Here is a 26,921-nt window from a genome sequence, read left to right on the forward strand (position 1 = left end):
CCCCTCCGGTAACGGCTCTTAACGGCGGGGAAAACACAGTCTCCCCTCCGGTAACGGCTCTTTTAACGGCGGGAGGATCACAGAAAAAATCCCAACCCCCGGTACCTGCTCTTTTAGGGGCAGAAGCAAGGACCCCCCAGTCCTGGCTCTTTTTGGGGTGGGGACAGCAGGGACCTCCCTCTAATCCCGGATTTTTTAAGGGCAGGAGGAGCAGACACCACTCCGGTTCTGGCTGTTTTAGGGGACGGTTCATCCCTTTTGGTGAGCACATTTGGGGGTTTCAGGGCAGGGGGATCCCCCTCGGCCACCCCCATTCCCTCCTGGGGAATCCACAGCATCATGAAGTGACATTTATCAATCCCTGGATCCCCCCAGGATGGGGAGAACCCCCAAACCCACCCGTTTGTACCCCAGGACTGAGCCCCCCGTGGTGGGGGATTTTGGGGTGCTGGAGGCCTCCAAGGCAGGGATAAAGCAACCAGAATTCTGTTTATTGATCACTTCAATCCCTGCCTCCCGCCGGATCTGCCGGGATCGACACCGGAGGAGAAACGATGGTAAAAAAAAAAAAAAAAAAAATTCCAACAAAATAAATGCAAATAAATTAAATTCCCAATGAGTCCCACGGACCCAGGCCAGAGGAGCCTGCCCACGGTACTTGGAAAATCAGATAAAAGAGGGAATAAAAATGAGAAAAGGTTTAAAAAAAAAAAGAAAAAAAAAAGTACAAAAAAGAAAAAACAACCAGAACCACAATCACGAGTGTCTGGAAAAGGAACACCGAGGGTGGAGAGAGCAGAGCAGGACCGGGAGGAGGGGGAGATGGCTGGGGGGATCCGGCTGCTCCCGGGGCAGGGAGCAGGGCATGCACGGAGCGAGGGGCACAGGGTGTCCCCAGGGCCAAGGACCCTCGCTCCAGGGTTGGTGACACCGTTTGGGGACACTGAGAGCGAGGTGGGGCACAGGGTGTCCCCAGGGCCAAGGACCCTCGCTCCAGGGTTGGTGACACCGTTTGGGGACACTGAGAGCAAGGTGGGGCACAGGGTGTCCCCAAGGCCAAGGACGCCTCACTCCGGGGTTGGTGACACCGTTTGGGGACACTGAGAGCGAGGTGGGAATTCCAGAGGGGCGAGGAGCTGGTCCTGGGGATTTGGGGGACCCCGGGGGGTCTGGCAGTGTGGAGCCACCACTCCCTCCCTCCCTACTTAAAAATTTGGGATTTTTCAGGGAGAGCCAAGCTGGGCACAGGGAGAAACCACAACCCTGGGGGTTCCAAACAGGTCCGGCTGAGAGAGAAACCACAAGGGCTCAGCGCCCTAAAATCTGTCCCTGGAGCATCCCCGCGGTCCCAAACGGCTCCGAACCCCAAATCCCCCCCGGGTTTGCTCAGATCTCCTCCACGCCGTGCGCGAAGATCATGACGAGCCCCGGCTCCAGCACCATGTCCTCGCCCATGTGCTGGTTCTCACAGGCCATCACCACCACCGCCTGCTTGCCGGGGATGCGTTTGGCCACATAGTTCTCGTAGTAGCGCCGGTTCATCTGGCGGGTCTCCAGCGTGGCCAGGCCCTGCGGCCAGTTGCGCTCGTGGGCGTTCTCGATGAGCTCGTTGGTGATGGACGCCGGGCAGCCGCTCTCCACCAGCGAGCGCTTGATGACCGCCTGCAGCACGGCGTCCGGCGTGGAGATCATGCCGCCCCAGCGCGTCACCCGCGCCGGCTGGAGGGAGTTCACCCACCTGGGGGGCACAGAGGGTCAGGGGTTTGGGGTGGGATGGTCTGATTGGGTCATAGAGTGGGTCAGGATTTTGGGGTGGGATTGTCTAATTGGAATATAGAGTGGGTCAGGGGTGTGGGATTTCAGGTGGGATTGTCTAACTGGAATATAGAGAGGGTCAGGGTCAGGGGTTTGGGGTGGGATGGTCTAATTGGGTCATAGAGTAGGTCAGGATTTTGGGGTGGGATGGTCTAATTGGGTCATAGAGTAGGTCAGGATTTTGGGGTGGGATGGTCTAATTGGGTCATAGAGTAGGTCAGGATTTTGGGGTGGGATTGTCTAATTGGAATATAGAGTGGGTGAGAGGTGTGGGATTTCAGGTGGGATGGTCTAATCGGGTCATAGAGTGGGTCAGGGGTGTGGGATTTGGGGTGGGATTGTGGAGCTGTTGATGGTCATCCATCTGGGGGGGTAGAGGGGGTCAGGATTTTGGGGTGGGATGGTCCAATCGGGTCATAGAGTGGGTCAGGGGTGTGGGATTTGGGGTGGGATTGTCTAATTGGAATATAGAAAGGGTCAGGGGTTTGGGGTAGAATTATGGAATTGTTGAGGTTCACCCACCTGGGGGGCACAGAGAGGGTCAGGGTCAGGATTTTGGGGTGGGATTGTCTAATTGGGTCATAGAAAGGGTCAGGGGTGTGGGATTGTGGAATTCTTGGGGGTCAACCACAGAGGGCTTGGAGTGTAGGGTTTGGGGTGGAATTATTTAGATAATTGGAACATAGAGAGAGTCAAGGATGGGGGTTTTGGGGTGGAATTGTTGAATTGTTGGGGTCACCCAGCTGGGGGGACATAGAAAGGGTCAGAGGTGTGGGGTTTGGGATGGGATTGTCTAATTGGAATATAGAGAGGGTCAGGGTCAGGATTTTGGGTGAGATTGTCTAATTAGGTCATAGAAAGGGTCAGAGGTGTGGGATTTTGGGCTGGAATTGTCTGATTGGGTCATAGAGTGGGTCAGAGGTTTGGGATGGGATTGTCTAATTGGGACATAGAGAGGGTCAGGGGTTTGGGGTGGGAAGATGGAATTGCTGGGAGTCACCCACTTGGGGGTCAGAGAGAGGATCAGGGGTTTGGGGTGGGATTATTTAAATCAGGTCATAGAGAGGGTCAGGAATGGGGTTTGGGGTGGAATTGTCTAAATGGGACACAGAAAGGTCAGGGAGGGGATTGTGAAGTTGTCTGGGGGCACAGAGAGGGTCAGGGTCAGCAGTTTGGGGTGGGATGGGGGAATTGCTGGGGGTCACCCATCTGGGGACACACAAAGAGGGATGTCCCTGGAGGGAGGGCGAGTGTGGAGCTGCTTCCTCCGGATTTCCTCCCTGGGAGGAAGGAATCTGCAGCTTCCTGGGCAGGAAAATCCTTGCTCTGAACCCATTGTGTCCCCAGGAAAATCCCTGCTCTGATCCCATTGTGTCTTTCTTCCCACTCCTCATTTCCCATCCCAAACTCTCCTTCCCACTCCTCATTTTCCATCCCAAACTCCTTCCCACTCTTCATTTTCCATCCCAAATTCCTTCCCACTCCTCACTTTCCATCCCAAATTCCTTCCCACTCCTCACTTTCCATCCCAAATTCCTTCCTACTCCTCATTTTCCATCCCAAATTCCTTCCCACTCCTCCTTTTCCATCCCAAACTCTCCTTCCCACTTCTCACTTTCCATCCCAAACTCCTTCCCACTCCTCACTTTCCATCCCAAACTCCTTCCCACTCCTCACTTTCCATCCCAAACTCCTTCCAACCCCTCCAGGCTTCCCCAAACTCCTTCCCCCAGCAGCACCAGGAGGATTCCCAGTGTTCCCAGTGCTCCCAGCACTCACTCCAGGATCTCGTTGTACTCGATGGTCTCCTCCAGGTTCTGCAGGTTGGGGTTGACGCTGCGGATTGCCCTCATGTAGGCCTTGAGCAGCTGGATGTCCCTTTTCTGCCAGGGTTGGGAAATGGGAAAAATGGGAGAAATGGGAAAAATGGGAAAAGCAGGAGACCTCGGCAGAGCCTATGCCGCCCCACAGCCTTTTTTCCCCCTTTTTTTTGGGATTTTGGTGCCCAGGAACCCAAAACTGATCCTTCCCAGCCCCATCCTGGCATTTCTGCAGCCTCCAGTAAAGCTCAGCCCAGCTCTGCAGAGCCACACTCAACCCAAGCCTCTCCCCAACCTTTTTTCCCCCTTTTTTTGTGATTTTGGTGCCCAAGAACCCAAAACTGATCCTTCCCAGCTCAATCCTGGCACAATCCTGGCATTTCTGGAGCCTCCAGTGTGGCCCTGAAGAGCCATGCTCAGCCCACACCTCTCCCCAACCTTTTTTCCCCCTTTTTTTGGGATTTTGGTGCCCAAGAACCCAAAACTGATCCTTCCCAGCCCCATCCTGGCACAATCCTGGCATTTCTGGAGCTCCAGTAAGGCTCAGCCCAGCTCAGCAGAGCCACACTCAACCCACACCTCTCCCCAACCTTTTTTTTTCCCCATTTTTTCAGGATTTTGATATCCAAACCCCCAAACTCACCCCTCCCCAGCCCCATCCTGACATTCCCAGCCCCACCTGCTCGGCCAGCTGGTGTTTGTGCTCAGCTGAGGTTTTCTCCAGCTCAGCAATCCTGGTCTGCTGCTGCTGCACCACCGAGCGCAGGTGCTTGATGCAGTTGTGGCTGGGCAGCTCATCTTTGGGCATTTCCAAGCTGCCAGGAGCAAAAAAAGACACAGAACCCCCAAAATGAGGAGGAATTCCACCTTCCAGGGCTGATCCAGCTCAGTGCTGTCACCTCTGAGGGATGTGGGAAAGCCCTGCTGTGCCAGACTGGGGAGAACTTTGGGAATAAAGCACCACTTTGGGATGGAGATTTTCCCTCTTCCATCACCTCCCTGGGTAGTTCTGACACCTGACCACCCTTTCCATGGAAAAATTCCTCCTCATGTCCAACCTCAACCTCTCCTGGTACAGTTTGAGGCTGTTCCCTCTTGTCCTGTTACTCCCTGGGAGCAGATCTGACCCCACCTTCACGTCAGGGAATTGTGGAGAGTTACAAAGTCCCTCCTGAGTCTCCTTTTCTCCAGGCTGAACCACCTCAGCTCCCTCAGGAGCTCTCCAGACCCTTCTCCTGCTGCTCCAGCCCTTCCCCAGCTCTGGTCACTCTCTGTGTGGCTGTGAGGGACAGAACTGGACACGGCACTGAAGGAGCCTCAGCACAGAGACAGAGTTAAAAATCCTTCCCAGCCCTTTCCCTGAAGGACTTTGGACTTCAAACCCTGTGAGATCTCCATCCCAGGCTCATCCTGGGAGCTGGAATGGCTCTGGGAACACCCCAAAAGCTCCATCACCCAAGGGAGCTGAGCTGAGGGAGCTCAAGACAAAACAAGGTTCACTTAAAAATCCTTCCCAACCCTTCCCTGCAGGAGTTTGGCCTTCAAACCCTGGGAGATCCCAATCTCAGGCTCCTTCCCTGAACCCCTGGCCTTTTTCTGTGTCCATCCCAGGGCCCTTCCTGTGCCCATCCTGTAGCCCATCCAGTGCCCAACCCAGGGCCAATCCTGTGTCCAGCCTATGGCCCTTCTTGTGCCCATCCCAGAGCCATCCCTGTGCCCATCCCATGCCCATCCCTTGGCCCATTCTGTGCCCATCCCATGCCCATCCTATGGCCATCCCAGGGCCCTTCCTTGGCCTGTGCCCATCCCATGCCCATCCCTATCCTGTCCCCATCCCACACCCACCCAGTGCCTGTCCCCATCCTGTGACCATCCCAGGGCTCTTCCTGTGCCCATCCCCATCCCATGTCCGTCCTGGGGCTCTTCCCATGCCCATCCCCATTCTGTCCCCATCCCATGTCCTCCCCATGCCCATCTCAGGTCCATCCTGAGTAAGGGTTCTCCCTGTTCTTATCCCATTCCCATCCCATGCCCATCCTTATCCTGTCCCCATCCCATCCCCATCCTATGCCCACCCAGTGCCTGTCCCCACCCTGTGCCCATCCTGTCCCCACCCCATTCCCACCCAGTGCCTGTGGCCATCCCATGCCAACCCAGTGCCTGGCCCCATCCTGTGACCATCCCATGCCCATCCCAGGGCCCTTCCCAGGCCCTTCCTATGCCCATCCCTATCCTGTCCCCATCCCATGCCCATCCCATGCCCATCCCTATCCTGTCCCCACCCTGTCCCCAACCCCACCCCATGCCCACCCTGTGCCTGTCCCCATCTCATGCCCATCCCATCCCCACCCCATCCCCACCCTGCACCCCCCTCACCCGCAGCCCTGCTCGCAGGTGACGGGCCGCTTGGGGTTGTGCTCGCAGTCGTTGAGGTGAGCCATGAGGTTGTCGAGGCGCACGACAGCCGTGCAGCCGAACACGGCGTTGTCGCAGGTGATCTGCAGCTTGGACAGCATGTTCCGCATGATCCGCGGCACCGGGCGCAGGTGAGCCACCGTCACCACGCTGCGGTCCACGGGACACGTCTGCTGCTGCGAGAACCACTGCGTGATGCAGGCATTGCAGAAGGCGTGCTCGCAGTGCGGCGCCTGCGGGGAGGGCAGGGAAGGGCTGTGGGATCCTCTGTGGAGCTGTTCTGGGCTGGTTTTGGCTATTTTTGGTTTTCTGGGTTTGTGGCCTTCACACTGGTTTGGTCTATTTTCTTTTCTGGGTTTGTAGCTTTCACACTGGTTTGGTCTGTTTTGCCCAGGTGGAAAGAGCCCAGGACTTGGAAAAGAAGCCAGAACTTTTCCAGAGTTTGGGAAAGAACCCAGAGTTTGGGAAAGAACCCAGAACTCAGAAAAGAACCCAGAGTTTGGGAAAGAACCCAGAGTTTGGGAAAGAAGCCAGAACTTTGCTGGAGTTTGGGAAACAACCCAGAATTTTCCCAGAGATTGGGAAAGAACCCAGAACTCAGAAAAGAACCCAGAACTTGGGAAAGAACCCAGAACTCGGGAAAGAACCCAAACTTTCCCAGAACTCGGGAAAGAACCCAGAACTTTCCCAGGGTTTGGGAAAGAACACAGAACTCAGGAAAAGAAGCCAGAACTTTCCCAGAGTTCAGGAAAAAGCCTAGAATTTGGGAAAGAAGCCAGAACTTTCCCAGAGTTCAGAAAAGAACCCAGAACTCAAGAAAGAACCCAGAACTTTCCCATAACTTGGGAAAGAACCCAGAACTTGGAAACAACCCAGAACCTTCCCAGGGTTTGGGCAAGACCCAGAAGCTTCCCAGAATTTGGGAAAGAACTCAGAACCTTCCCAGAATTTGGGAAAGAACCCAGAACCTTCCCAGAATTTGGGAAAGAACCCAAAACCTTCCCAGAGTTTGGGAAAGAACCCAGAACTCAGGAAGGAACCTAGAACTTTCCCAGAGTTTCGGAAAGAACGCAGAACTTGGGAAAGAACCAAGAAATCGGGAAAGAACCAAGAAATCAGGAAAGAACCCAGAACCTTCCCAGAGTTTGGGAAAGAACCCAGAACTCAGGAAGGAACCCAGAACTCGGGAAAGAACCCACAACTTTCCCAGACTTTGGGAAAGACTCCCAGAACCCCCAGAGCTCCCGCCATGCCCGATCCCGATATCCCCAACCCCACAACCACCCCGGATCCTCCCGGCAGCCAGGTGAGCCTCACCTGCACCGGCTCCTCCAGGACCCCGCTGCAGATGGGGCAGATCAGGTCCTCGTCAACGTCCCCCTGGAATCGAGCTACATCATACCCCATCGCTCGTCACCGGCGCCAGAACCCTGCGAGTGACACGGGATCAGGGAGCTGGAAAATCCCGGGAATTCTGGACACATCCCAGCCCTGGGGTTCCCAAATTCCTGCTCCCAAAATGTGGCGGAAAGGGGTCTAGGCCACTGTGGGGTCAGTGATGTTCCCAGTGCTGCTCACGCCAATATTCCCAATTCTGGAGGGAATTTCCCGCTTGGGGGTGTTGGGGGTTTGATTTGGGGTGGTTTTCTGGGTTTGCATGATTTGGGGTGGTTTTTTGGGTTTGCAGAGGTGGGGATGTGTGATAGGGATTGAGCCCTGCTAGCCTCAGGCTCAGAAAGGGAAACATTCCAAAGAAACCGAAGCATTTCATGATTTGGAGTGGGTTTTGGGGTGGTTTTTTGGGTTTCCACAATTTGGGGTGGTTTTGGGGTGGTTTTTTGGGTTTGCATGATTTGGGGTGGTTTTTTGGGTTTGCTGAGGTGGGGATGTGTGACAGAGACTGCTCCTGGTGTGGCCAGAGCATTCCATTGGAAGCATTCCAAGGAAAGGGAAGCATTCTGTGATTTGGGGTGGTTTTTGGGGTGGTTTTTTGGGTTTGCAGAGGTTGGGATGTGTGACAGGGACTATGCAGCAGGAGCCTGGCCAGTCCCGGGCTCGGAAAGAGAAACATTCCAAGGAAAGGGAAACATTCCAAGGGTGGAATTCCCGGGGAATTCCCATCCCCAGCCCCTGCCACTCTCCCAGGGGTGGCCTTGAGCTCTGCCCGGCAGTTGCTGTCCCTGGGCCACTCCCTGCCACTCTCACGGCATCAAAGGCGGCGACAGAGTCCCCACCCCAAATCCCAAGGATAACTGAGTTCCCACCCCAAATACTAACGATCCTCACCCCAAATCACAACGACAGTGGAATTCCCACCCCAAATCCCAACAATAATGGAGTCCCCGCCCCAAATCCACATGATCCTCACCCCAAATCCCAATGATAATGGAATTCCCACCCCAAATCCCGATGATAACGGAGTCCCCACCCCAAATCCCGACAATAATGTAATTCCCACCCCAAATCCCAATGATACTGGAGTCCCTACCCCAAATCCCAATGATAATGGAATCCCCACCTCAAATCCTAACAATCCTCACCCCAAATCCCAAAATAATGGAATTGCCACCCCAAATCCCAATGATAATGGAGTCACCACCCCAAATCCCAACGATAACGGAGTCCCCACCCCAAATCCTAACGATCCTCACCCCAAATCCCAATGATAAGAGAATTCCCACCCCAAATCCCAAGGTGAGTCGGAGCCAGGTGGGGCAGGAGGGGGGTGAAGACACCTGGACACAGCCCCAGGCTCTGGAGCTATGAGGGGATTCTGGCAGAATCCCTGGGGAATCCCAAAATCCCTGGAAAAGCCCTCCCAGACCATCCAGCCCTGAGTGCCACAGCCAGGAATTCCCTGGAAACCTCCAGGAGTGAAGACTCCAAACATCCCTGGGCAATTCCAAAGCCTGACAACCTTTTTTCCATGGAAAAATTCCTCCTGATGTCCAACCTGAACCTCTCCTGGTGTAATTTGAGGTAATTTCCTCATCCTGTTGTTTTCTGCCTGGTTACAACTACAATTTAACCCCAAAAAACTACAAATTCCCCCCAAAAAAACTACCAACTCCCCCAAAACCCACAAATTCCCCCAAAATTCCCCCAAAAAACTACAAATTCCCCCCTGTCCTGTTGTTTTATGGGAGAAGAGGTTGATCCCTGCCTGGCTGTAACTACAATTTCCCCCCAAAAAATGACAAATTCCTTTCTTCAAAGTCTCCTTTTCTCCAGCATGAATTCCCCCAGCTCTCCCAGGAGTTCTCCAGACACCTCCAGGAGTGGAGATTCCAAACCTCCTTGGGAAATTCCAAAGCCTGACAACTTTTTTCCATGGAAAAATCCCTCCTGATGTCCAACCTGAACCTCTCCTGGAGTAATTTGAGGTCATTTCCTCTCATCCTGCTGTTCCCTGGGAACAGATCCTGACCCCTCCCTGGCTCCTACCTTCCTCCAGGGAATTGTGGAGTGAAAAGATTCCCCTGAAAAGATTCCTCCTTTTCTTCGGGATGAAGAAGAATCCCATGGGAATTCCCAAATCCAAGCCTTTCCCTGCTGTGCTCCCTAATCCCTGCTGGGATTTATCCTGGGAAGGGCTGGGATATCCCATGGAAATCCCACAGAAACCCCATGGAAATCCCACAGAAATCCCACAGAAACCCCAAAGGATGGAACTCTGGCACCTGGGATTTTCAGGTCGCAGGATTAAGGACCCCAAATCCCACGAATTCCCACGTGAATTTGGATTTTTTGTGGATTTTTCCCTGCCCCACTCAGGATTCTCCCCCAGGAATAACAGGAGAGGAGCAGAAGCCCCAAACCAGTTCTGCCTGCGCCTCATTAACCCTAATTAACCCTCCCTAATGACCTTCCCAGCCCTCCAAAAACAAAGATCCCAGCTGGAATGTCACTCCTGACATCCCAGGAAGCAATTTTGGGAAATGCCACCGGGATGATCCCAAAAAAACTCAGGAAAACTCTGGATTTGGGTTCACCCAGCTGAGGAGAATCCTGGATTTTCCCTCATAATTCCTTTAAGGTCACCATTCCATCATTGTGTTGGAAAAATGGGACAGGAATTCAAAAAATTCCTTCTCCAAACCCTTTTTTTTCCCCTCAGCAGGAACAAAACCCGATGGATTCACCCTTCCCACACCTAAAAAAAGCTTTTTTGGGTGGGAGGTGTTGCTCCCAAACGTTTCAAGCAGAAATTTTGGGGATGATTGACTCTAATCCACGGAATTTTGGTCCATGCTGGAAAAAATCCATGGAAATGGGGAGTTGTTAATTGATAATTAAAAGCCAAAAGCATCCAGAAAATCCAAAATCCAACAGACTTTCCCATAAAGGTTTTTCCTCCAGTGTGGATCTGCTGGACTTTATTCATGTCCAGGGAGGAAAATTCACCAAAGGAACAAAAATATCCATAAAAATCCATAAAAATCCAAGAGTTTTGGAAATCAGAGGAAGTTTTTTTGCCCAGGCAGGAATTGGGATCCAACAGAAAATGGGGAGAAAAGAACATTCTGGAATCATAAAGGGAGGAAAAACATCCATGGGGAGCTGGGGAAGGACAAACACCACACTCTGCAGGAACATTCCTAAATCTGGGAAGCATTTTGGGATCCCTGAAGAGATTCCTGAGAACCCCAAAGGTCAGCAGGAACTGGGGATGACTGGGAATGTCCCAAATCCAGCACTGGGAAGGAAACCTCACAGATATTCCCACAAAACACCTTTAAATCCCTCGGAAAACATTCCAGAGGTGAAGGAATCCCCACGGGAATCCTCGGGAACAGGGAATCCCCTCAGTCCTGCGTTCCCAATTCCCAATTCCCACCTCAGACCTCTCCATCCCAAAAGGAAAACATTCCAGTTCCAGCTAATTCCACACGTTTTGGGGTCAGAGATTGGAAAATTCTTCCCACTTGTTGGGATCTGAGAAGGAAAAGTCTCTGTTTTGCTCTGCAGTGGATCATTCCCACTGGGAATGGGGCAGGATTTGGGATATGGGGCTGGATTTGGGGATATGGGGCTGGATTTGGGATGTGGGGCAGGATTTGGGATGTGGGGCAGGATTTGGGATGTGGGGCAGAATTTGGGATGTGGAGCAGGATTTGGGGGATTTGGGCTCTCACAAAAACCATTCCAGCTGCCACATCCCAAAAAAACAGTCATGGGAAGAGCAGCCCAGGGATGGATTTCACCCTAAAATTCTGGCTGCAGCTTTTAGGATGTCATTCCAGGATTGTGGATTCATCCAGGGGGGTTTGGGATCACCAAGGTTTGGGATTCACCTAACATTTCCCAGTGGGAATTCCCAGCTCTGAGTGAAATTCAGGATATAAAACCAGGAATTCTGTGAGAAATTCAGGATATAAAACCTCTGGAATTCTGTGGGAAATTCAGGATACTAAACCAGGAATTCTGTGTGAAATTCAGGATATAAAACCAGGAATTCTGTGAGAAATTCAGGATATAAAACCAGGAATTCTGTGGGAAATTCAGGATACTAAACCAGGAATTCTGTGTGAAATTCAGGATATTAAACCAGGAATTCTGTGTGAAATTCAGGATATTAAACCTCTGGAATTCTGTGTGAAATTCAGGATATAAAACCAGGAATTCTGTGTGAAATTCAGGATATTAAACCAGGAATTCTGAGTGACATTCAGGATATTAAACCAGGAATTCTGTGTGAAATTCAGGATACAAAAACAGGAATTCTGTGGGAAATTCAGGATATTAAACCTCTGGAATTCTGTGTGAAATTCAGGATATTAAATCAGGAATTCTGCGGGAAATTCAGGATATTAAACCAGGAATTCTGAGTGAAATTCAGGATATTAAACCAGGAATTCTGTGTGAAATTCAGGATACAAAACCAGGAATTCTGTGTGAAATTCAGGATATAAAACCAGGAATTCTGTGTGAAATTCAGGATATAAAACCAGGAATTCTGTGAGAAATTCAGGATATAAAACCAGGAATTCTGTGTGAAATTCAGGGTATAAAACCAGGAATTCTGTGTGAAATTCAGGATATAAAAACCAGGAATTCTGTGTGAAATTCAGGATATTAAACCTCTGGAATTCTGTGTGAAATTCAGGATATAAAACCAGGAATTCTGTGTGAAATTCAGGATATAAAACCTCTGGAATTCTGTGTGAAATTCAGGATACAAAACCAGGAATTCTGTGTGAAATTCAGGATACAAAACCTCTGGAATTCAGCGAAAATCTCGCAATTCCCCCGTGGATATTGATTTATTCCAAAGGTTTTCCAGGAGATTGGAGGAATGATCAAACCCATGGAAAAACTTTGGGAAGAAGGATTAAACTGAGGATTTCAGGGAAGGGAAGGGCTGAGGGATGATGAGGATTTACCTCCCGAGGCAGAATTCCTCCTGGAACGGCGCAGGGCTGGGCTGGCTCCACTCTGGGCAGGGAATCTCTCCCAAATTTCCATTTTTCCCTCTGCTCTCCCCACGCTGCTCCTCGAGGGCTCAGCCACGAGGTCCTGCAGGATCTGATCCCAGGAGACACAAAAAAAACCAGGGAATGAGGGTGGGGAGGAATAAAAACAGGGAAAATGAGGATGGGAAAAATATAAAAACAGGGAAAATCAGGATGGGGAGGAATAAAAACAGGAAATGAAGGTGAGGAGGAAGTGGGAAAAATATAAAAATGGAAAATGAGGATGGGAAGGAATAAAAAACAGGAAATGAGGATGGGAAGGAATATAAAAACAGGAAATGAGGATGGGAAGGAATATAAAAACAGGGAAAATGAGGATGGAGAGAAATATAAAAAAAGGGGAAATGAGGATGGGGAGGAATGAAAAACAGGGAAAATAAGAATGGGGAAAATATAAAAACAGGGAAAATGAGGGTGGGGAGGAAGTGGGAGAAATATAAAAATGGAAAATGAGGATGGAGAGAAACATAACAGGGAAAATGAGGATATGAATGAATAGGAAAACAGGGAAAATGAGGATGGAGAGGAAGTGGAGAAATGTAAAAACGGGGAAAATGAGGATGGGGAGAAATAAAAAGAGGGAAAATGAGGATGGGGAGGAATAAAAACAGGAAATGAGGGTGAGGAGGAAATGGGAGAAATACAAAAAAAGAAAATAAGGATGGAGAGAAACATAAAAACAGGGAAATGAGAATGGGGAGGAAGTGAGAGAAACACAAAAACAGGGAAAACAAGGATAGGGATAAATAAAAAAACAGGGAAAATCAGGATGAGGAGGAAAATAAAAACGGAAAATGAGGATGAGGAGAAATACAAAGACAGGGAAAATGAGGATGGGGAGAAAGTGGGAGGAATATCAAAATCAAAAAATGAGGATGGGGAGAAACACAAAAACAGGGAAAATGAGGATGAAGAGAAATATAAAAAGAGGGATAATGAGGATGGGGAAGAATATAAAACCAGGAAATGAGGATAGGATGGAGAGAAGTGGACAAATGTAAAAACAGGGAAAATGATGGAGAGAAATACAAAAAAAGGGGAAATGAGGATGAGGAAGAAGTGGGAGGAATACCAAAAAGAAAAATGAGAATGGGGAGGAACATAAAAACAGGGAAAATGAGGATGAGAAGGAATATAAAAACAGGAAATGAGGATAAGAAGGAATATAAAAACAAGGAAAATTAGGATGGAGAGGAAGTGGAGAAATATAAAAACAGGGAAAATGATGGAGAGAAATATAAAAAAGGGAAAATGAGGATGGGGAGGACATGGGATGAATATAAAAAAGAGGAAATGAGAATGGGGAGGAAGTGGGAGGAATATAAAAACAGAAAATGAGGATGAGGAGAAATACAAAACCAGGGAAAATGGAGAGAAATATTAAAAAAGGGAAAATGAGGATGAGGAGGAAGTGAGAGGAATATCAAAACAGAAAATGAGAATGGAGAGAAACGTAAAAACAGGGAAAATGAGGATGGGAAGAATATAAAAACAAGGAAAATGAGGATGAGAAGGAAGTGGAGAAATATAAAGACAGGGAAAATGAGAATGGAGAGGAAGTGGGAGAAATATAAAATCGAAAATTGAGGATGGGGAGAAACATAAAAATAGGGAAAATGAGGATGAGGAGAAAGTGGGAAAAATATAAAAATGGAAAATGAGAACAGAGAGAAACATAAAAACAGGGAAAATGAGGATGGAGAGGAAGTGGAGAAACATAAAAACAGGGAAAATGAGGATGAGGAGAAATATATAAAAGGAAAACGAGGATGAGGAGGAAGTGGGAGGAAAATAAAAATAGGGAAAATGAGGATGGGAAAAATATAAAACCAGGGAAAATGAGGATGGAGAGGAAGTGGGAGAAATATGAAATCGAAAAATGAGGATGGGGAGAAACACAAAAACAGGGAAAATGAGGATGGGAAGGAAAATAAAAACAAGGAAAATGAGGATGGGAGGGAAGTGGGAGGAAATAAAAATAGGCAAAATGAGGATAGGAAAAATATAAAAATAGGGAAAATGAGGATGAGAAGGAATATAAAAACAAGGAAAACAAGGATGGGGAGGAATATAAAACCAGGAAAAATGAGGAACAAGAAGAATCTAAACCCAAGAAAACCAAGGAAGGACAGCCTGACCTCCCCCAGGGCCTCCCCAAGGCTCTGATTTCCTGGAGAAGCTCTGGAGAAACCTCTGAGCTCCTGGAAGAGGCAATTCCCACCTGGGTGAGCAGAGAATTCCCACTGCAGCTTCCCAGCCCACAGAGGAATCCCCCTGCCTCTGCTTTTGGGATTTTTTGGGATTTTTTGGGATTTTTTGGGATTTTTTTGGGATTTTTTGGGAATTTTTGGGAAGAACCAGGGAGCCCCAAACCAGCCCTGGGGACTCATGGATTCAAAGTCTGAGCTTTGGGAATTCCAGCCCCATTCCCAGGGATCACAGGGATCTCTGCAGAGCTTCAAACCTGCTAAAAATCCCTGGAAAATCCTACAAAAATCCCTGAAAATTCCCTCTAAAAATTCCTCTAAAAAGCCCTGATAATTCCCCTAGAATCTCTGAAAATTCCCTGAAAATTCCCCTAAAAATCCCTGAAAATTCCCCTAAAAATCCCTGAAAATTCCCCTAAAAATCCCTGAAAATTCCCCTTAAAATCCCTGGGAAATTCCTCTAAAAATCTCCGAAAATTCCTCTAAAAATCCCCGAAAATTCCCTTAAAAATCCCTGAAAATTCCCATTAAAATCCCTGAAAAATCCCCCTAAAAATCCCTGAAAATTCCCCTAAAAATCCCCGAAAATTCCCTTTAAAATCCCTAAAAATTCCCCTAAAAATCCCTGAAAATTCCTCTAAAAATCCCTAAAAATTCCCCTAAATATCCCCGAAATTCCTCCTGATGCAAATCCAGGGAATCCAGAGTGGGAAAATCTATTTTTGGATTTGCTCCCGGGGGTGGAAATGAGGGAAAAACCAACCCAGGAATCCTCCCCGGGTGGGATTTGGGATTTGCTGTAATTCCAGAATCCCTCCGCTGGATTTTGGGATATTTTTACATTTATCACTTGAAATTCCATCAAAAAAAAACTGGAATTTCTCTGGAAAATGAGGGAATTCCTCTTTCCTGCTCTTCCCAAACCCAGCCGGGCTCTGTGCTTCCCACATTCCCCAAATTCCTTTGGATCATTCCCACATTCCTCTAAAATTGGTCCCCAAATTCCCTCAAATTGCTCCCCAAATTCTTCTGGGTCGTTCCCACATTCCTTCGAGATTTGGCCCCAAATTCCTCCGAATTTTTCCCCCAAATTCCTTCGAATTGTTCCTCAAATTCTTTTGGATTTTTCCCACATTCCTTTGAGATTTTCCCCCAAATTCCCTCAAATTGGTCCCCAAATTATTTCGGATTGTTCCTCAACTTCCTTCGAGATTTGTCCCCAAATTCCTCCAAATTCTTCCCCCAAATTCCTCCGGATTTTTCCCCAAATTCTTCTGGATCGTTCCCACATTCCTGTGAGAGTGTTTCCCAAATTCCTCCGAATTTCTCCCCAAATTCCTTCCAATTGTTCCTCAAATTATTTCGGATTTTTCCCACATTCCTTCGAGATTTGTCCCAAAATTCCTCCGGATTGTTCCCACGTTCCTTTAAGAGTGTTCCCCAAATTCCTCCCGATTTTTTTCCTCCCACATTCCCTAGGATTTTCCCCCAAAATTCCTCCGAATTTTTCCCCGAAATCTTCTGGATTGTTCCCACATTCCTTCGAGATTTGGCCCCAAATTCCCTCAAATTGTTCTCCAAATTTCTCCCAATTCTCCCCAAATCCCTTCCAATTTTTTTCCCCACATTCCTCAGGATTATCCCCTGAATCCTCCGCGTTTCTCCCCCAAATTCCTCAGGATTTTCCCCCAAAACTCCTCAGGATTTTTCCATTTTTCCCCAAATTCCTCAGGATTTTTCCCCGAATCCTCCCGCCCGTTCTCCGCTCAATTCCCCACCGGTTCCTCTCCCGGTTTTCCCTCCCCATCCCCCGGTACGAAGCCCCGCCGCTGCCCCGGGGGAGCCGTTTTTCGCTCGGTTTCTCCGTTCCCGGTGCTCACCGAGACCCTCCGGGCTGCACCGACACCAGGCCGGCGCTCCTCCCCCGGCACCCCCGGGGCTCTCACGGGGCTCCTCACACCTCCCCAGCTCCGCTCCAACCGCGCCAGGCCTCCCCGCTCCCCGAACCGCCGCCGCCGCTTCCCCCGACCGCGCCCCGCTCTGCCGGTGCTACCGGAGCCCAACACCGCCCGAGCCTCCTCCGCGCATCCCCCGCGGCCCCACGTACCGCGGCCGCCGTGCCCGGGCCGCTCGGGGCCGCTCGGGGCCGCTCGGGGCCGCTCGGGGCCGCTCGGGGCCGCTCGGGGCTGAGGGCAGCCGCGGCCTCCTCCCGGTGCCCCCGCCCGGCCCGCCGCGCCGGAAGTGCCGCGCCGGAAGTGCCGCTCTGCCCCGCGCGGGGCGGAACTCGCTGGTCGGGGCGGGGAGAAGGCGGAGCTTACACCGGAGTCCCGCCCCCGCCGTGTTTCTATTGGTTAGGCAATCTGCTCGTTATGCGGCTTTCCCCGCGCTGATTGGCTGCGCCCGCGGACTTCCGGGAGTGCCCGCGGCGGCGGCGGCGCCGTGCCCGGTGAGCGCGCGGCGGGAGGTGCGAGCGCCCCCTGGCGGGCAGGGAGGGCGGCCCCGCTCCCGGCTCCGGTCCCGATCCTGGTCCTGCTCCCGGTCCCGGTGGCCCCGGAGTCTCGCTCGTGGGTAGTTCCCGTTCCCGCGCTCCCGTCCCCGCTGTCCCGGCGGCCCCGCCTCCCGGTTCCCGCGGGGATGCTCCCGCCGTCCCGTTCCCGGTTGGCCCCTTCCCGCCGTCCTGCCCTCGCGGTGCCATCCCGTTCCCGCGGTCGCGTCCCCGGTGTCCCCGCAGTCCGGTGCTGTCTGGTCCCGGTGATCCCGTCCCCAGCGGTGGTGTCTCCGCTGTCCCATCCCGGTGTCCCGCGCAGTCCCCGACAGCCCGGTTCCCGCTGTCCGCACCCCCGGTGTCCCCGCGCTCCCGGTGCCCAGCAGCGATGTCCCCGTGGGACCATCCCGGGGTGTCACCCCCGCTGTCCCCCATCGCAGTGTCCCGTCCCCGGGGGTCTCGTTCCCGGTGTTCCCACAGCCCGCCTGTCCCGTCCCAGGGATGCCACCGCCGGTGTCCCCTCGGTCCCCAAAGTGCTCCCTGTCCCCAGTGTCCAACCCCCTCCCCATGTCCCCCTGTCCTGTGTCCCCTCCCCGTTCCCACTGTCCCCCCATGGCCCCCAATCTTCCCCGCTGGTCCCTGGTGTCCCACCCCCTGCCCAGTGTCCCTGATCCCCACTGTCCCCCTGGTCCCCGTTGTGTCCCCAGTCCCCCGTGCCCCCTCAGTCCCCATTGTCCCCTGGTCCCCGTTGTGTCCCCAGTCCCCCGTGCCCCCCCAGTCCCCACTGTCCCCCTGTCCCACCATTCCCATTATTCCTCCATCTCCGGTGTCCTGCCCCATCCCCCAATGTTCCCCATGTCCCCAGTGTCCCCCAGTTCCAATGTCCCCTGTCCCCAGTGTCTCCCCATCCCCAGTGTCCCTCCGGTTCCCCAATGCCCCCCTGCAGTCCTAATGTCCCCCCCATCTCCGGTGTCCTGCCCCCATCCCCAATGTCCCCCCCAGTCCCCAAGGTCCCCCAGTGTCTCCAGTGTCACTTGTCCCCAGTGTCTCCCCATCTCCAATGTCCCCCCCGGGTCCCCCATTGTCACCCATCCCCTATGTCCCCGAGTGTCCCCAGTGTCCCCCCGTGTCCCCCCAGTGTCCCCCTGTGTCCCCAATGTCCCCCCGTGTCCCCAGTGTGCCCCCATCTCCAATGTCCCCCCCGGGGTCTCCATTGTCACCCATCCCCAGTGTCCCCACTGTACCCCGTGTCCCCAGTGTCCCCCAATGTCCCCAGTGTCCCCTCAGTGCCATGTCCCCTGGCAGGCTCCCGCTGGCGCCATGAGCACCGAGACGCTGGTGAAGGACGTCAAGCCAGGGCTGAAGAACCTCAACCTCATCTTCATCGTGCTGGAGACAGGTGGCTGTCACCTCCCCCTCCCCGCCATCCCCTCCGGCCCCCCCTGACCCCCGGTGTCCCGCGGTGTCCCCGCAGGCCGGGTGACCAAGACGAAGGACGGGCACGAGGTGAGGACGTGCAAGGTGGCCGACAAGACGGGCAGCATCAACATCTCCGTGTGGGACGATGTGGGGAACCTCATCCAGCCCGGGGACATCATCCGCCTCACCAAGGGGTACTGGGGCCGCGGGGACACCCTGGCGACACCCTGGCGACACCCTGGGGACACCCTGGGGACACCCCCGACCCTCAGGGACACTGCCCTGACCCCCTTCCTCCTCCTCCTCCTCCTCAGCTACGCCTCAGTGTTCAAGGGCTGCCTGACGCTCTACACCGGCCGCGGGGGAGACCTGCAGAAGATCGGCGAGTAAGGACGGCCTGGGGGGCTCTCGGGAGCCCGAGGGGGCTCTGGGGGTCCCGGGGGGCTCGGGGGGCTCGGGGGAACCCCACATGGCCGCTCTGCCCGCAGGTTCTGCATGGTTTACTCCGAGGTGCCCAACTTCAGCGAGCCGAACCCCGAGTACGTGGCGCAGCAGTCGCAGGGCAAAGGGGTGAGTTGGGGGCTCGGGGGGCACTGCCGGGACCCCCCCGGGTGGCTCTGTGACACTCGGGGGGGTGTCTGTGTTGTCCCCAGGCCCAGAATGACAACGCCACCCCGGCAGCATCCCAGCCCACCCAGGGTCCCCCCGCCGCCCCCCCAGGTGGGTAGCGCAGCCCCCTCCTCACTCCGGGGGGCAGGACCCCCCGGCCCACCCCGCACCCCCTGAGCTCCCGGTTCCCGCAGCCCCCGACAGCCAGAACGGGAACGGGCTGAGCCCGGGGGGTCCCGCGCACCCCCCCGCCGCCCCGCCGCACGCCCCGAGCGGCCGCATCACCCGCAGCCAGCCCGCCCACCCCGCCAGCCCCGTCAGCAACGGCAAAGAGACGCGCCGCAGCAGCAAGAGATAACCGGGACCCCCGCCGACCCTCCCCCGCCACCGCCGGACCCTCCCCTGGACCGCCGGGACCGCCGGGAATGAGGGGGGGTCGCACCCCCCAGCCCCGGGGCGAGGCGGGGCTGCCCGGTCTCTGCTGTCCCCCGCTGTCCCCGCTGTCCCCAACTCACGCGCCTGCGGGGGGGCGGGGATGGCCTGGACCCCCCTCCGTGCCGGGGGTCCCGGGCAGGACGGGGCAGCCCCGGGGGGGTCCGGCCGGCGCCCCCCAGCCTGGCGAGCGGTCGGGGGGTTAATAAAGAACGGAGCTGTGCCCGCGCCTCACCGGCTCTGCCCCGCGGGGTCCCGGAGCCCCCCCGCCGCCCGGCGCTCCCCGCGGCCCCTCCCGCCACCGGCAGCAGTGACCCTTGGCCCCCCCGGGTCGGGCGCAAAGGCGCGGGACGGGACGGGGACAGGCAGGGGACAGGCAGGGGTGTCCCCCGGCCCCCCATCCGCTCCGGTGGGCACAGGTGGGCGCGGCGGGGGTCCCGGGGGGCTCGGGGGACACCGGCGGGGGTCCGGCGGGCGGGGGGTGCTGGGGACGGTGGGACTGGGGGGGTCGGCTCGGGGGAGGGTGGGGACACCCGTGGGACAGTCGGGGGGTCAGCGGGACGCAGGATTTTGGGGTTTTCCAGCCCCGCGGCGCGGCCGAGCCCCACGTGGAGTGGGGGTGAGGCCATGCCAGCTCCGCGCCGGGCTGTCCCCTGTCCCCGGCGGTGGCGGGGGGTTGGAGGGGGGACACGGCCGCGGGTGGGGGGCTGGGGGAGCGGGGTGGGTGCCGAGGGGTGCCGAGGGCTTTATCTGCCGCCCGGTGAAACATTAACTGCCCCGCAAAACCCGCGCCAGTTGCAAAACCTCCCCTCAAGGCCGAGGGTCACCGCGCGTCCCCCGCTGTCGCCCCCACGGCCCCCCATCTCCCTCTCCGCCACCCACGGGGGGCACTGGAGTGTCCCCCCACCCCCAGCGCCGCTCCCCGGGGGTGTCCCCGAGCCCCGGGCAGGACACGTGTCGCTGGAGGTGACCCTGGTGCCGCCTGTCGCTTTCCCTGCGGTCCGACCGACGGACGGGCGACACGAGGGGACAGCGCGGCGAGACCCCCCGTGCCGGGAGTGACACCGCCACCTCAGCGCGACACTGCCCTCCCCGCAGCTGGGATCGCGGCACCCATGAGCCCCCCGGGGCTCCTCCTGGGGGTCCTGGCGCTGCTGGCTCTGGGCGCCTGGGGGTCTCCGGGGACCCCGGCGGTGGCGGCGCGGCTGCCCGAGGACGCGGCGCAGGAGCACGGCTACTACCTGCAGCAGCTCTTCGGCCAGTACGGCCACAACGGCACGCTGCCCTTCGAGGGGCTGGCGCGGCTGCTGGGCAGCCTGGGGCTGGGCAGGGTGCAGGTGGTCCAGATCCAGCACGAGGAGCTCGGCCACGGCCACGTCAGCCACCTGGACCTGCTCGAGGTGCAGGAGGACAAGCACCGGCACCGGCACCCGCTCTGGGAGCACGGCGGGGACGCGGCTGCCGGTGCTCCGACCGCCGACGGACCGCGCAGGTACCGCCCGGCTCGAGGGGCTGCACCGGGGTGGGCTGGGGGCTCATTGCCTCCTTTCCTGTAGCCCACCGACCGAAGGGGCTAGCCTGGGGTGGGCTGGGGGCTCACCCTCTCCTTTCCCGCAGCCCCCCGCCCTCCCAGCCGCCGAGCGAGCCGCAGCCGGTGCCCGCCGAGCCCCCCGGGGCCGGAGGAGCCCCCCGGCAGTACCAGCCCACCCTCAGCTTGCTGGGGAGGGTGCTGGGCTTGGAGCACTCCAGCGCCGACCACCCGCACCACGACGTGAGTGGGGCTGGGGTCTCTCTGCTCTGCCACCTTCCGGGGGAGCCCGGCTGCTCCCCGCGACCCCCGGCTGCTCCCCGTGACCCCCGGCTGCTCCCCGGGACCCCCGAGCGCCGCTGAGCGCTGCCCCCCGCCCGCAGTGCCTGAACGTGTCGCAGCTGCTGGTGAATTTCGGGCTGGACTCGGCGGCGCAGCTGACGCCCGAGCAGTTCACGCTGCTGTGCCCGGCGCTGCTCTACCAGATCGACAGCCGCGTCTGCATCCAGCACAGCGATGAGGTGACGCTGCCTCCCCCGGGGGGGGGCCTGTGGCCAGGTAACCCCAACTCGGGGTCCCTCTCTGGCCCCTCGTCCCCGGGGTCCCCTGTCCCCGCAGCCCTGTCCCGGGTCGCTCCCAGCCGGTCCTGCATCCCCAAGGATCCCTGTGTCCTGTTCCTGTGTCCCCCAGCTCTGCAGCCCCATCCCTGTCACCCTCATTGTCTGGTCCCCATGTCCCCTGAGCCCCTGGTCCCAGCCGGACCCGTGTCCCACTCCCGACCCCACCATCGGCTCCCAGTGTCCCCTGTCCTTCATCCCCATTCCTGGATCCCTCCCAGTCCTTCCCACCTCATCCCTGCGAGTGTCCCTTCCCAGGTTTTCGTCACCCCACACTCCCATTCCTGGGAATCTCACCCCTGGACCCCCAAGGACCCTCATCCCTGGGTCCTTCCAACCCCATCCCTGCAAGGACCCTTCCCACATCTCCAAGGACCCTCATCCCATATCCCATATCCTCTCCCTGTGTCCTGCACCCTCCCACTCCAGCTGTGCTCTCCCCACCATCCCGGTCCTGTTCTCCTCATCCTTGGGGTCCCTGTCCCTACATCCATGGTGTCCCTGTCCCTGGAGTCCCCATTCCTACATCCCTGGGGTCCTCATCCCTGGGATTTCCATCCCTGGAGTCCCCATTCCCAGTCCCCTGAGGTCCCACATTCCTGGTGTCCCCATTCCCCCATCCCTGGGTCCCCATTCCCCAAATCCCCGGGGTTCCCACCCCATTCCCCGCGCCCCCCGTTCCGCTCCCCCCATCCCCGCGCCCCCAGCTCGGGCCGTGCCCGCTGACCCTCCCCGCAGCTCTGGGCTGGGCTCTGCTGGCCGTGCTGTCCGTCAGCCTGCCGTCCGCGCTGGCCGTGCTGCTGGTGCCTCTGCTGAGCCGCGGCTCCTTCCGCTCGCTGCTGGCCTTCCTGGTGGCGCTGGCCGTGGGGACACTCTGCGGGGACGCCCTGCTGCACCTCTGGCCCCACGTAGGTCCCGCCGCGGGGGTGGCACCTGGGGACACCGCGCTGGCCGCGTCCCCTGAGCCGCCGTGTCGCCGTGTCCAGGCTCAGGGGACGCACCGGGAGCCGTCGGGGGAACCGGGGGAACCGGGACCGGCGGTGCTGCAGGGGCTGGCGGTGCTGGGGGGAATCTACCTGCTCTTCCTGCTGGAGCTGCTGCTGGGAATGCTGCGGCGCCGGCGGGAGACCGCGGTGAGAGCGGCGGGAACCGGGCGGGAACCGGGCGGGCACCGGGCGGATATTGGGCGGGCACCGGGAGGGTATCGGGCGGGCACCGGGAAAGCACCGGGCGGGTATCCAGCGGGCACCGAGAGGGCACCGAGAGGGCATCGGGAGGGCACCGGGAGGGTGTCAGGAGGGCACCGGGTTGGCACCGCGGTCAGCTCCGCACCCAACGCCGCCGTTTTCCCCAGGGACACCCCCACGGAGAGCCCCCCGGCCTGGCCACGGGGGTCCCGGCACCGTCACGGGGAGGTACGACCCCCTCGGACCCCTCAGAGCCCGCGGCCACCGCTCCCGGCCCCGCCGCCCACCGTGTGTCCATCCCGTCCCGTCCCGCCGCAGGCACCGAGCTGCGACATCTGACGGCACCGGACACCGAGCTGGAACTGAGACCCCCCGAGACCCACCACGGACACTCCCACGGACACTCCCACGGACACTCCCTCGGGCCCGGGGCAGCTGACATCGTGTGGATGGTGGTGCTGGGGGATGGAATCCACAACCTGACCGACGGGCTGGCCATCGGTGAGGGCGGGACGGGAACGGGAACGGGAATGGGACCGGGATGGGACGGGATGGGGATGGGGTGGGATGGGATGGAAATGGGATGGGATGGGGACAGAGGGAGAAGGGATGCACAAGGACAGGGGGAAAAAGTTTGGCTCAGAGGCAGAAGGACAGAGGGACAATGGCTGCCCGGTGTGTCGGGCACAGGGAGCCGGGAGGACAGGGGGATAGGAGACAAGGGGACAAGGGACGCCCTGTGTGGCGGGGACAAGGGGACAAGGGGACAAGGGGACAAGGGGACAAGGGGACAAGGGGACAAGGGCACAGGGTCCGGAGCCAAGGCCTCCCTTCCCGCAGGAGCTGCCTTCTCGCACGGCGTCTCCAGCGGGCTCAGCACGGCGCTGGCTGTGCTCTGCCACGAGCTGCCCCACGAGCTGGGTGAGTCCCTGTCACCTCCTGAGCCCCCAGAATTGGGAACACCCCAAATCCCCAGAGCTGGGGACACCCCCGAACCCCCTCCCACCCACCCACCCAGCGACGCTCCTGTCCCGCAGGTGACCTGGCGGTGCTGCTGCAGGCTGGCACAGCTCCGCGCTCCGTCCTGCTGCTCAACCTGCTCTCGGCGCTGCTCTCCTGCCTGGGGGTGGTCGCGGGGGTCGCCCTGGGGCACAGCGGGACCCCCCTGGCCCCCTGGCTCCTCACTGCCACCGCCGGCATCTTCCTCTACGTGGCCTTGACCGACATGGTAAGGGGGTTTTGGGGGGTTTTTGGGAGGTTTGGGGGCGTTTCCAGGGGGCTTCGGGAGGGTCTGTAGGGTTTCCAGGGGGATTTAGGGGGATCTGAGGTGGTCCGGGAAGGGTTTGGGGTGGACCAGAGGGGTCCAGGGGGTGTCCTGGGGGGTTTTAGGGAGGTCTGAGGGGTCCGGGGCGTGTCCGGGGGGGTCTCACGCCAACCCCAGTGAACCCCTGGCCACCGTGGTAAGGGGATCCGGGGGGCTCTGGGGGGCTCCGGGGGGCTCCGGGGAGGTCCGGCTGCGTCCGAAGGGTGTCCGAGGGTCTCACGCCATGCCCACCGAGCCCCCCGCTCCTCCCCAGCTCCCCGAGGCTCTGCGGGGCTCCGAGACCCCCGGCGAGGTCACCTGGAGCCGCTTGGTGCTGCAGAACGCTGGCTTCCTGCTGGGCGCGGGCATCATGCTGGGCATCGCCCTGGCCGAGGGGCATCTCCGCGCCTGGCTGGACCCCTGACCACCGCCGGACCTCGGCCGGACCCCCACCCCGCCCCAGGAGTGGATATTCCCCCTCCGCCTCACCCCCAGGGGGATGGTGGGGAAACTCCGGCTCAGCCCTGCGGGAGGGGACTCGCGGGTCCCCCGGCTGTCCCGTGTCCCCTCCCGGGGGTGACAAGAGGCTCCGGGGCTCAATCCGAGGCTGTTCCCCCTCCTGACCCCCCGAGGAGCCGAGGAAGGGCAGCAGCCCCTCGAGGCTATAGCGTTTTAATAAAAAAAATTGATCCAGAGCCGCAAAATTAAGAACAGGACTTGGTCACAGCTTACAGGGTAGAAAAGAGATCAAGTCTGGGTGCTTTTGTGGTTTTTTCTTTTTCCCTCAATCCCCTTTTTTTAGTTTCTTTTTACCTCTTTTTACTTTAGTTACTTTTTACCTTTTTTACCTTTTTTTACCTTTCTTTTTCCCTTCCCTTCCCTTCCCTTCCCTTCCCTTCCCTTCCCTTCCCTTCCCTTCCCTTCCCTTCCCTTCCCTTCCCTTCCCTTCCCTTCCCTTCCTTTCCCTTCCCTTCCCTTCCCTTCCCTTCCCTTCCCTTCCCTTCCCTTCCCTTCCCTTCCCTTCCCTTCCCTTCCCTGAAACGTCCCTTCCCTGAAACGTCCCTTCCCTGAAACGTCCCTTCCCTGAAACTTCCCTGAAACTTCCCTGAAACTTCCCTGAAACTTCCCTGAAACTTCCCTGAAACTTCCCTTCCCTGAAACTTCCCTGAAACTTCCCTGAAACTTCCCTGAAACTTCCTTCCCTGAAACTTCCCTGAAACTTCCCTCCTCCCCGAAGGTGGTGCAGGATTTCCGAAAATGCAGAGATAGAACATCTGAGACAAAAGCGGTGGCTCGGGGGGTTCGGGGGGCTCGGGGGGCTCGGAGGAGCTGCGGGACAGGAGGGTTTTGGGGCTGGGGTCCTTCTCCGTGTCCCTAAAACCCCAAACACGGTGATTCCCGTGCACAATCCCAAAGGATTCCACTCCCTCCATTTCCCCCACCCGGAGCGTGGCTGGTCGGCAGCGATTTTGGGGTTTTCTGGGGATTCTGCTCGCAGGGGAAGAGCGAGAAATCGGCAAATTCTGGGCTGGGGGGACACAGCAGCGAGTCCCGCCGGGATTTGGTTCTCCGCTGGGATCGGCAGATTCTGCACTTCAGCAGAGCGGAGCAGCGAGGGTTAAAAAAAAGGCAATTTTGGGGGGGATGGAGATCTTCTACCCGCGTCTCCAAAATCCCGAAACAGCCCCAAAAATCGGGATGTGACCACCGAGGGGGACAGGATGGTCCTGCGGGGATTCAGGCTGGAATTCAGGCTCCTTCCTCCCCCAAAACAGCCGCGATGGGGACAGGGAAGGTTTGGGGCACAGCAGGACCAGGAGCAGCTCCAGGAAAATTTACCCTCAACCTGCCAGGTGGATTTTATTAATTCCCAGTAAATTCCCATGTATTGCTGGGTTTTTATTAACCAGCAGGTTGAATCACTCTCTCCTTCAAATCTCTCTCTCGAAAGCAGAGGTACCAGTAAAAAAATTCAGATCTCCTTGGATGAAAAGCATTTTTCATCTTCAAAGTCTCAGTTTCTCCAGACCCCTCGGGAAGGCGGGGAAGGGTCGTGGGTGAGGCTCAGTTGGTTTTTTTTTTTTTTTGGTTGGATTTTTGGTTATTTTGGGGTTTTTTTTGGGGGGGAGGAGATTTTTTGTAATTTTGTTTTTTAAAAAATCTCAAGTTTCTGGGATTCCTCAAGGTTCTGGGATGCCTCAAGGTGCTTTGGGTGAACCTCAGCTTTTTTTTTTTTTAATTTTCTGTTACTTTGGGTTTTTTTCAGGGGGATTTTTTTGTTGTTTATTTTGTTTTTTAAAAAAAATCTCAAGTTTCTGGGACCTCTCAAAGTTCTGGGACTCACCAAGGTGCTTTGGGTGAGCCTCAGCTTTTTCGGGTGGGGATTTTTATTTTTTGTTATTTTATTTTTGTTTTTAAATCTCAAGTTTCCAGGACCCCTCAGGGATCTGAGACCCCTTAAGATTCTGGGATCCCTTAAAGTTCTAGGACCCTTTGGGGATCCCTGCAGGGCAGAAACCCCCAAAATCCCCCAAAATCAACACACAACACCAAAACCCAATTTTTTGGGTGAAATCCGTGAGGAATTTACAAGTTCAGAAAAAGGAAAAAA

The 26,921-nt window shown here is 56.3% G+C and overlaps 4 protein-coding genes across 8 annotated transcripts in view; 3 read left to right on the forward strand and 1 right to left on the reverse strand.

Moving 5' to 3' along the window:
• MYL6 (myosin light chain 6) overlaps positions 1–20,543 on the forward strand; it is a 37,384-nt gene extending 16,841 nt beyond the window's left edge. Inside the window, exon 7 of the transcript XR_014846341.1 lies at positions 20,522–20,543. The gene's annotated coding sequence lies outside the window, so the exon portion shown is untranslated. The remainder of the gene's footprint in view (positions 1–20,521) is intronic.
• On the reverse strand, positions 471–16,977 carry RNF41 (ring finger protein 41). Of its 3 annotated transcripts, XR_014846340.1 has the most exons (8): positions 16,834–16,977; positions 12,434–12,575; positions 7,368–7,480; positions 6,012–6,283; positions 4,315–4,450; positions 3,595–3,698; positions 987–1,738; positions 471–909 (listed from the first exon to the last, which is right to left on the reverse strand). XR_014846340.1 is itself a non-coding variant. In XM_085041114.1 (7 exons), exons 3-7 carry the CDS (start codon positions 7,455–7,457, stop codon positions 1,387–1,389), a joined length of 954 nt encoding a protein of 317 aa, XP_084897240.1. In that variant the 5' UTR covers positions 7,458–7,480; positions 12,434–12,575; positions 16,838–16,977; the 3' UTR covers positions 471–1,386. The 3 variants fall into 3 exon arrangements, 2 of the variants coding, with proteins under 2 accessions (XP_084897240.1, XP_084897238.1); XM_085041114.1 differs by having other exon boundaries at positions 471–1,738; positions 16,838–16,977; XM_085041112.1 differs by having other exon boundaries at positions 471–1,738.
• NABP2 (nucleic acid binding protein 2) lies at positions 17,124–19,742 on the forward strand. 3 transcript variants are annotated; one of them, XM_085041117.1, is made up of 7 exons: positions 17,124–17,298; positions 18,521–18,614; positions 18,690–18,828; positions 18,949–19,020; positions 19,123–19,204; positions 19,288–19,354; positions 19,438–19,742. In XM_085041117.1, the coding sequence occupies exons 2-7, from the start codon at positions 18,536–18,538 to the stop codon at positions 19,599–19,601; spliced, it is 603 nt and encodes a 200-aa protein (XP_084897243.1). In that variant the 5' UTR covers positions 17,124–17,298; positions 18,521–18,535; the 3' UTR covers positions 19,602–19,742. The 3 variants fall into 3 exon arrangements, with proteins under 3 accessions (XP_084897243.1, XP_084897242.1, XP_084897241.1); XM_085041116.1 differs by having other exon boundaries at positions 17,134–17,176; XM_085041115.1 differs by having other exon boundaries at positions 17,142–17,294; positions 19,438–19,740.
• On the forward strand, positions 19,779–25,021 carry SLC39A5 (solute carrier family 39 member 5). The gene is made up of 11 exons (XM_085041111.1): positions 19,779–20,094; positions 20,774–21,167; positions 21,293–21,446; positions 21,587–21,761; positions 22,559–22,728; positions 22,807–22,953; positions 23,175–23,235; positions 23,326–23,508; positions 23,848–23,928; positions 24,045–24,235; positions 24,585–25,021. Exons 1-11 carry the CDS (start codon positions 19,779–19,781, stop codon positions 24,732–24,734), a joined length of 2,022 nt encoding a protein of 673 aa, XP_084897237.1. The 3' UTR covers positions 24,735–25,021.
• Positions 25,022–26,921: the final 1,900 nt, after the last annotated feature.

The sequence above is a fragment of the Lichenostomus cassidix genome, chromosome 29 (genome assembly GCF_008360975.1).
Source record: "Lichenostomus cassidix isolate B80296 chromosome 29, HeHo_3.0, whole genome shotgun sequence".
NCBI classification, from domain to species: domain Eukaryota; kingdom Metazoa; phylum Chordata; class Aves; order Passeriformes; family Meliphagidae; genus Lichenostomus; species Lichenostomus cassidix.